This window comes from Balaenoptera borealis (assembly GCF_965194805.1).
Source record: "Balaenoptera borealis genome assembly, chromosome: 11".
Classification (NCBI taxonomy): domain Eukaryota; kingdom Metazoa; phylum Chordata; class Mammalia; order Artiodactyla; family Balaenopteridae; genus Balaenoptera; species Balaenoptera borealis.
In genome coordinates, this window is record NC_138868.1 from 103400202 (window position 1) to 103408883 (window position 8682).

Below are 8682 nucleotides of genomic sequence, written 5' to 3' on the forward strand. Positions count from 1 at the left end.
TCTAGGTAAATAACTTCCATTCTATCGTATGACTTTATACTGAGTGAAGTATTATTTGGTAGCTCAAAAAATGTAATTTATGAATACAGCCAAGAACACATATATAAAAATAAGATGATGGCTGTTATTCCTAAGATGTCTGAGAATAAACACAGGTCTGTATTTTACTAAGAAATAACACCACATCCCACCCACTAAGTGACAAGGTAACACTCACTTGATTGGTGCCAAGAAAAAAAAGTATTTCCATTGGCTCTCAAGGACTCTCTCAACTACGAATAGGTAAGAATTATACAGATTTAAATACATGCCTTATTCCAATATGAAGACATTTTTCAATTATTCAGAACAATAGGGGGGAGACGCCACATAGATTACAAACCCCAGATAATTTGTAACATATGCAGCACACGAGGTACAGAGTCATTAAGCATTCATTTTGAACACTGAAGGGAGTTATTGCAATGGTAAACAGCAGGCAGAAGAACACATTGCATAATCCCCACAACAGAAATAAAATTAAAGACTACTTAATAATCAATGGGCAATCCTAACAATTGTCTAAAATCTAGAGCTTTTTATGGTACTGGTCTTTGTTTTTGAAACTCAATAAGTTTTTTCTCCCATTTTTTTTTTTTTAACGTTTTGTGAACATTACACAGATACAACCATCCAAAGGGTAGGGGACGGGGGACTGCTATTCTACCTCATCCTAGTGATATGAGCAGACTTCAGAGTGCCTGCATGACAATTAACATTTGAAATTTTAGATCTGAATCAAGAGAGGCTGTATATAGCCTGGATGTAACACAGACAGGACTGCCCTAAAACAGTGTTTTAGTTGGATCTCATTGGGTTCTAGAACCAACTCTAGGGAATTCCCTGGCGGTCCAGTGGTTAGGACTCCGCGCTTCCACTGCAGGGGGCACAGGTTTTGATCCCTGTTCGGGGAACTAAGATCCCGCATGCCATGCGGCAAGGCTAAAAAAAAAAAAAGAACCAACTCTTAAAACTTAGGCTATGAGGTACTGTGATGATCTCTGAGGACTTCAACTAAGAATCCTCTGGGTAAGTTGGTAGAGAAGCACAGAGTGAGTTGTGTGCCAGGTTAAGATCTAATAAATCCGATAAATTAGAATCTTCAGATTCTCTGAAACAGCTCCACTGATTTTGGTATATCTGAAATCTGTTCTCTCCTCTCCATTTTCACCATCACTGCTTTATTTCACCTCCTGCCTAGCTCACTGCAAGCAGCCTCTAAATGGTCTCTGTGCTTCCACTCTCACCCTTTCCAATTCATTTCCCGCCTTACAGCCAGTTCTAGAACCTAAGATGAACCATGTCACTCCCCAGCTGAAAATTCTTTGATAATTTAGGATAAAGTCCAAACTCCTTAGCCCATCATCTGATCTCGTGTTTATGTCTCCCGTCTCATTTCTTACTGCTTCCCACCTCCTTTCACCCTTTCCCTCAAACCCTAGGCTCTAGCAATCTAGAACTACACAGGATAAAATATTTCACCAGAATATCTGGGACATGACCTGTTCCAAATTAATGATGTTTCTGGAGTTTTGATACCTTAAGTCTAAAGTAGCACAATGATCTCTCAACTTGATCTCACCTCATTCTCTTCCATTCCTCTTTTATCTAACTGCAGGTTCTGGCCCATTAGTACGTTGGGCAATCCATTTTAATGAGTTGTGGGCACCTTTCCAAACACCCCAAGTGGGAGATGAAGAGACAGCGTCCAGGGGAACAGGACCTGTTCTGGTGCAGAGGACCCAGGGCGGTGAGATGGTAGCTAGAGAGACAGGGGTGAATGGAGAACTGGTAGAGGTTAGAGGGGGTGGTGCAGGTGAGGGGCATTTGAAGACCCCCAGTTTGGGGGAGGGGGACTAGCTGAGCCCTGGGCACAGAGCAGACAAGTAATAATGGGGAGGTGTTACGCCCGCCCACCAGGTGTTGGCGCACATCAGTGGGGTCACATCAAGCAAACCTGGAGCATCCCTGGTCTACCCCATGCCCTCCCGGAATGTGTCACTGCGGCTGCAGGGCCTCCAGGAGAAAGACTCCGGACCCTACCTCTGTTCCGTGAACTTGCAAGACAGTCAAGGCACTGTTCGAGGTCACAGCAGCAAGACTTTAGAACTCAATGCGCTGGGTAAGTGAGAGGCACCCATGGGAGGTGGGGCAGGTCTCTCCCCCAAACGACTGAGTGTGAAGGTTGGGGGAGGGGCAAACAGAGTGACAGGGGGTCGGTGTGTGGGAGCGGGGGAGGGGGAGCCGCTGGCCCCCGGATGTGAGTGTTTAACCTGTCTCCCCTCCCCCAGTTCCTCCAGCTCCTCCATCCTGCCGCCTCCGGGGCGTGCCCCACGTGGGGACCAACGTGACCCTGCGCTGCCAGTCCCCAAGGAGTAAGCCCGCTGCCCAATACCAGTGGGTGCGGTCGCCCCCATCCTCCCAGGTCTTCTTTGCACCTGTTTTAGGTGAGGGACCTTCCGGAGACACTGAGAGTGCAGCTGGGGTAGAGGAAAGATGACATACCAGAGGGGCCGGGGTGCCAGGGGAGGCAATGCTGAAAAGCACTGGCGGGGAGGAGGAGGAGGGTGTGGGGAGGGGCTGGAGAAAGAGGCCCTGCCAGGTGCGGGCACGTGCGTTACTCAAGAGGCGCTGGGGCTAGAAGATCTGCGTTCAAATAGGGTGGAACATACCAGAGTGTACTGCACAGTTAAGTATAGTGTCATTATGTGGGTTAAATAAGTTAGTATTTGTTAAAGCACTAAGAACAGTGGATGACACAGAGTAAATGCTATATAAGCATTATTATTTTGTGAAATTTGTTTCAGTTATACATATACATGTATATATTTATGCACATATATGTATGTTGTGTGAGTACTAGGCCACAGGGTAAAATATGTTTCTTGTTGTATGTTCAAAAAGATACATAGCGTTGCTTTTTCTTTCTAGTATATAAATTAAGGAATTAGATAGATAATGGATATTTGCATAACTGCAATTCAAACTATAAAAAAGTTATTTATCAAAACATATAAATTTCTAGAATTGGTATGTTTGCGGTTATCCCAAAACTATCGGCTCCACCCTTTGACAAGGTCCTTGATGACACCACCGAACAGTCATTCATGGTGTCTACAGCAATACCTTCATGAGCTATGGCAAACTGTTCTTCAACTGAAAGGCAAGACTTTCTAAATAACTGATCACTTAAAATTTTTGGAACTGCATTATTTGGATGCTTCCAACTTTGGATTCTTGGACAAAATAGATTTTACTGTATCTGCAGTTTGCACCATTCTAGGCCATGCTGCCTCTGGGCTTTTACCCCAACTAGTGATCCATCTCTACTCCCTTCTGCCCAATTTAGTCCCCCCTCACCTTCGCGATCCACTTCCTGAAAGCCTAAATTGACATGCCCTTCCTGTGTGTGCCTGCAGCACCATGAGCCTAATGTCCACACAACACCCAGGCCGTGGTCACAGTACTGGCGCTTTAGCATCCTGACTCCTGCCCTGGAAGGCGGACGCCTTGGCAGTAAATGGTACACTGCTGTATTTCCAGGGCCTCCCACAGGAGGCACTCGAGTATCTGCTGGTGAATAATAAAAAAAATGAAGTCCTTATTTCAGACCTTAGTATTTAAAGAAACCCTGTGATGAATCTGTCAGATGAGTCTGATGACAGGGAATGGGTAAGATTTCCAAATCCTCCCCCAGGTGCTTGGACTTCAGCCAAGAGTTAAGCTCCACCCCTCTCTCCTGTTTCCTATGGGCAGTGCAATTCAAGGGCCCAGGCCCTCTACATCTGCCAAGAAGGATATCGAAAAGATGCTCAAAGTTCTAAAGCAGTGGTCTTTAATTGTGGTACCTATATGCCTTTTTTAATGACTGATCAAGGCAACTTAAACCTTAGGAACTCCTGTCATTCTCAGTCTTGCATGTATTTTTTAGGCATGAAGCTTGGCTGCTGAATTTAGAATAGCCAAAGGAATATAGGTTAGTGATATTGTTTACTTTAAATGTAAGTGGAATACTGTCTGATCATCAGCATTTTCAAGGTACATTTGATAAAACCTATAGATAAGAATTGGGGTGAATCTTTCAGATTCAGAGTACATTATTCAATAAATTTTACAGCCAATTCTCATCTTATTCATCTTATACTAGATTTAATATGTCCTATATCCTGTTAATTCCCCATAAACTTTCAAACATATGATGAAAAAATTTTAATGTCAGCTTTAAAATGTTCAAGAGAGTGCACGGATTTCAAAACTCTTTGGGGAGTACATAAGCAAAAAAGTTTGAACATCATTATTCCAAAGCTGTTCTGGCCAATATAATTGCCACTAGCTAGCCACATATGGCTATTTAAATTTAAATTAATTAAAATTGAGATTAAAAATTTGGTTTCACAGGCACATTTCAAGTGTTCAATCACCACCTGTGGCCAGTGGCTACTGCACAGTGGCTGCTGGAGAGTGTAGATACGGAACACTCAAATCACCACAGAAGGTTCTATTGGACAGCCCTGCCCTAGAGAACCAAGAATATGACATGGTTTGCCCCAGCCAACTGAGGTTATAATACTTTATTCCTTACAGGAAAAGTTCCTCTTCCTATGATGGTGGACCATATCTCTTGACTTCTATCGAGGTTCCTCCTACTCAGGGGAAAGAGACAGGGAGGGCAAGAAGAAGAAACTTGGAGCTCCTTTTGGAGGTTTGAGTGTGTAGCCAAGAGAATCCTTTCATAAAATAAAGACTTTTTTAATATTCTGAATAATAACTTTTTATCTACATTGTTCAATATGGTAGCCACTAGCAGCCACATGTAGTTATTTATAATTTAAAATTTAATTAATTAGAATGAAATATAATTAAAAATTCAGTTCCTCAAGCACACTAGCCACATTCCAAAAGCTCAACAGCCACATGTGGCTTGTGGCTATCACACCGAACTGCAGCAGATACAGAACATTTCCATCATTACAGAAAGTTTTATTGAACTACACTGTTTTGTACTATGGGTTTTCTAATTTTTTTTCCTTTTATATATCCTCTTTTTTTTTTAATTTTTTAAATATATCCTCTTAATGAAGGATCCAGAATATTTCACTCCACTCTTCAGTAGACTTCCCAAAACGCCAGGAAATAAACTCAGATGCCTGCCTGTTCATGCACAGTTTTAACATGTGCTTACTAGATCCCTTACCTCCAAAACTGAAAGCCTGAATATAAATGTATGGCTAGGAGTCTAGGATGGTCTATTCTTTTAGGATACATATCAAGGCTTTGTCAGATTCACAAGCAGACAAAAACACTGGAACACACAAGCTTTCGGGTGGCAACGGCTTTAGAACAACAGAAATGGAAGGAGACAAATCTCACTAAATCTTACGAACTCTTTGAGTGGTATACCGTTATTTCTGGAAAATCTTTCAACGATAATGCAGAAGGAAAGTCTTGTCTGCAAACACCAGAGGAGAGTCCTCAGAGATCCATAGAGTCTTAAAATGCTTAAACAGGGACAATGGTATCTTTGGGCTCCAAGTTATCTTTGCCCTATTGGTTCTCACAGACAAATAATGACAAGTCTTGATAGCTAAAATGAAGACCACATATACTATACTGTGATTTGTCTGCTAAAGTACAATATTTGTTCCAAAGATATGATGAATTATGATGAATAGATCTAAGCAAAGTCCCTAAAAGATTAATCATCTTGTTTGCTAGGCAGAAGACTCCCTACCACTTTTAAATTTACCTGATGAGCAACCAGCATTGATCCAGCAAAGACAAGTTTTTTAGGTCATACAATCACCTTGCATTTCACCTTGAGGGAGAGCTAAAAGTACACATCTGTTTCAAAGACATAAAGCCAACCCTCAAGAGGCAAATTTTTGGAGAAGACCCAAAAATATGGGACTTGAGAATGGGTTTTGCAGTGCATCAGATTGACTGGCTGAAGTGTGAATACAGCATCTGGCTCAGAAGTGAATGCTTTCATGAATTCCAAGTCTAGATAGGTCTTTCAACTACTACAGTATGGACTGTGCTGAGATCTCTCCCCCCTCTGCAGTTATCACACTTACTGTCTGCTTTTGTCACTCGACACTCAATCAAGTACCGCACTGCATACTATCCCCTGTGTTGTCTTGTACAGCTTTGTAACTTTGGGTGTGTGTTTACAGACTTCAACTGCACTGTTAAGCTCTGGGACTGTATATTACAGTTCTTTTCTTCGTCCTAACACCTAGCAGACAGTAAACACTCAAGTATTTGGCGAATGGAGATATGAAGACAAGGTCTACAGAAAAGAACAGAAAACCACCTATTTGTTGATCTGACTCCAAAATTAGGCTGAAATTGCTAGCAGACTAATTTTCTTCTGGCAAACAAACAAAAAGCAACAAAACTTCAGAACCAAACAATAACATGTGTAGCAAGGCAGTCTCAAACACATCCATTTATCCAAATGGCTGAACAAATACCAATAACAGGACATGTCAGACTTCAAAATGAAAGTCTTTGCAGCAATAAAAAAAAATGTCTGTATCTGACTTTAAGTTCAAATTCTGTGTGCTTAGAAATACACATATTCGCTTGGAGAGTACTTAAAAATAGTACTTTGGTAGCAAAATCCAAGAGTCATTAATTCAATTTCAATATTTAAAACTTTAATACTTTCACTGTATAGATAAGAGGACTGAGGCAGTCCAGAGAAGGGAAGTGACGTGCTTTAAGGTTACTCAGGAAGGTGGTCTGCGAAGAGGCTGGGATAGGACTCAGCTTGCTGTTGCCTTCATATGATGAGGTGAAGGCCGCTACATCAATATATTGAAACTATGATTAAGGGAAAGTTTCAGGGAAAAACTGAAGTTACTATGTATCATGCTTCCTTTCAAATTTATAAGAAATTATTTACTGGGTCTTCATAATTGAATTTTGATAGATATTTAAATACATTTGACCAGAAATGTAACTGACGCACATGGTGTTCCTTCCCTGGGAGCCTCTGACATGAGTTCACACTTAAGTGAGCTACATTAGCCTATACAAGATGTTTTTCCAGGTCCATATCTTACTGCACTACTTTGTTTCTGTTTTGCAAAATCTAAAGCAAAAAGGATTACTGAATTTCTTTTTGCAGTTATCATTAACACGATAAAGTGAAAGAGATTTCTGAACTACTTGTTCTAAATTGGCATTTCTGAAACTAGGATAGAAAGATTTGTTTCAGGGGTTTGGGATTCTCTGAGAATTTTCTAAAGTTGTGCTTTTATTTTCATAAATGTAATCTGGAGTACTTGGACATCCACATCATAATTGTGTAAAGCTATGATTTCAGTGACTATGTGTCCTTCTATGCTTAAGATTACATTCATATTAAGCCTCCTAGAGGGACAGAGCTTAGTTTTTAATGCAGTTTTTTCAAACTGGGTTTCAAAGTCTATGTTTTGGGGTTAAAGTTTGAGTAACACTGCTCTAGATTTCTATACTTTCCAAAATTCTCCTTCTAGACTTTATTTGGTGAACTTAACAAATATGTATCCAGTGCCTACTATGTGCTAGACACTGGAAATACGGTTGTGAATAAGAGAGACCAGAACTTGTCCTTACGGAGCTTATAATTCCGGCAGGAAAGACCTACATTGTTAATGAAGAAGTCTGGTTCCTTGGTTGACTTAAGGAGTAGAGCACTTAAAAAAGAAAACAAAAAACAGTTATCTACCCTCCTTGCCAACTGCTGCTGTGGATCAGAGAACCCATCACCATCATCTATATAGTCTCAAAATAGTCTAAGAGCTTGAGGTCAATTTGATCTTATCTGTTTGCAGACAGATAAGACGATCCTCTTTTTAAAATTCTTCAGAGACACTCAATCTCCTTTCCTTGCTTTAGGTTATGTTTCTCATAACCAGACAAAGATGCAACCCAACTAAAGATTTCCTGGTTATTTGAGAAACAATTTTATAATCAGTTAGATTTATAAGCAGTGAGTTTTGGATAAGACACTCTTTCCTTTTGATTGGGAAATTTCTATGGACAAAAATCAATAAAGCTAAAACAATTATAAATACCTAAAGTGCACTTAACTCAAGAAAAGTTCATGGATAGATGCTAAACAGTACAATGCAAAAACTCTCCCCCAAATTTAACCTTGAACAGAACAACAAATGAGATTCAGAGAACAGTGGCTACTATTAGCTACTACTTTAATCCTACCTATAAACTATCACTTTAATGACATCCTTGTTCAAAAAAGGCGGGCGGGGGGAGACGGAACCCAGAGGTACATGTTATCAGGTACACCAATTTAATTTTGTAATTGAGAAATGGGTGTCAAATTCCCTGAACAAGAGTTAATAGGTTTGAAATATCTTGGTTTCTGGACCAAATTTTCTAAGCAACAATGTCCTCAGATGAACACTACTTAAGCCAAGATCTCTGGAACTTTGGAGCAATCTCCTTCTCTAGTGTGAGTATGACAGTTCTTACTGGGTTTCTACCCCCCAAGGAGTTCCCAAAAAAGTGTCATCCCTGCCAGAAAAGAAGCACACAGATACTATAACTCTGAACAAGAAGGAGTTCCGTGAAAACTGGGAGAAAGAATCCTACCAGAATCTTTTAGCAGACACTGTGAAGAGGGAACCAGCTTAC

The 8682-nt window shown here is 40.6% G+C and overlaps 2 protein-coding genes across 8 annotated transcripts in view; one reads left to right on the forward strand and one right to left on the reverse strand.

Moving 5' to 3' along the window:
• MSANTD2 (Myb/SANT DNA binding domain containing 2) overlaps positions 1-8682 on the reverse strand; it is a 35876-nt gene that overhangs the window by 18331 nt on the left and 8863 nt on the right. The gene's annotated exons all lie outside the window — the stretch shown is intronic.
• LOC309605714 (endothelial cell-selective adhesion molecule-like) lies at positions 1679-4758 on the forward strand. The gene is made up of 4 exons (XM_082341845.1): positions 1679-1789; positions 1960-2161; positions 2331-2486; positions 4624-4758. The coding sequence occupies exons 1-4, from the start codon at positions 1694-1696 to the stop codon at positions 4662-4664; spliced, it is 495 nt and encodes a 164-aa protein (XP_082197971.1). The 5' UTR covers positions 1679-1693; the 3' UTR covers positions 4665-4758.

What these genes read in the sequence shown, in the direction of transcription:
- LOC309605714 (XM_082341845.1), top strand. Translation starts at nt 1,694, where the DNA reads ATGAGTTGTGGGCACCTTTCCAAACACCCCAAGTGGGAGATGAAGAGA. An exon ending in GGTGCAGAGGACCCAGGGCG is followed by an intron (nt 1,790 to 1,959) that starts GTGAGATGGTAG and finishes CCCGCCCACCAG; the next exon opens with GTGTTGGCGCACATCAGTGG. An exon ending in CTTCTTTGCACCTGTTTTAG is followed by an intron (nt 2,487 to 4,623) that starts GTGAGGGACCTT and finishes TATTCCTTACAG; the next exon opens with GAAAAGTTCCTCTTCCTATG.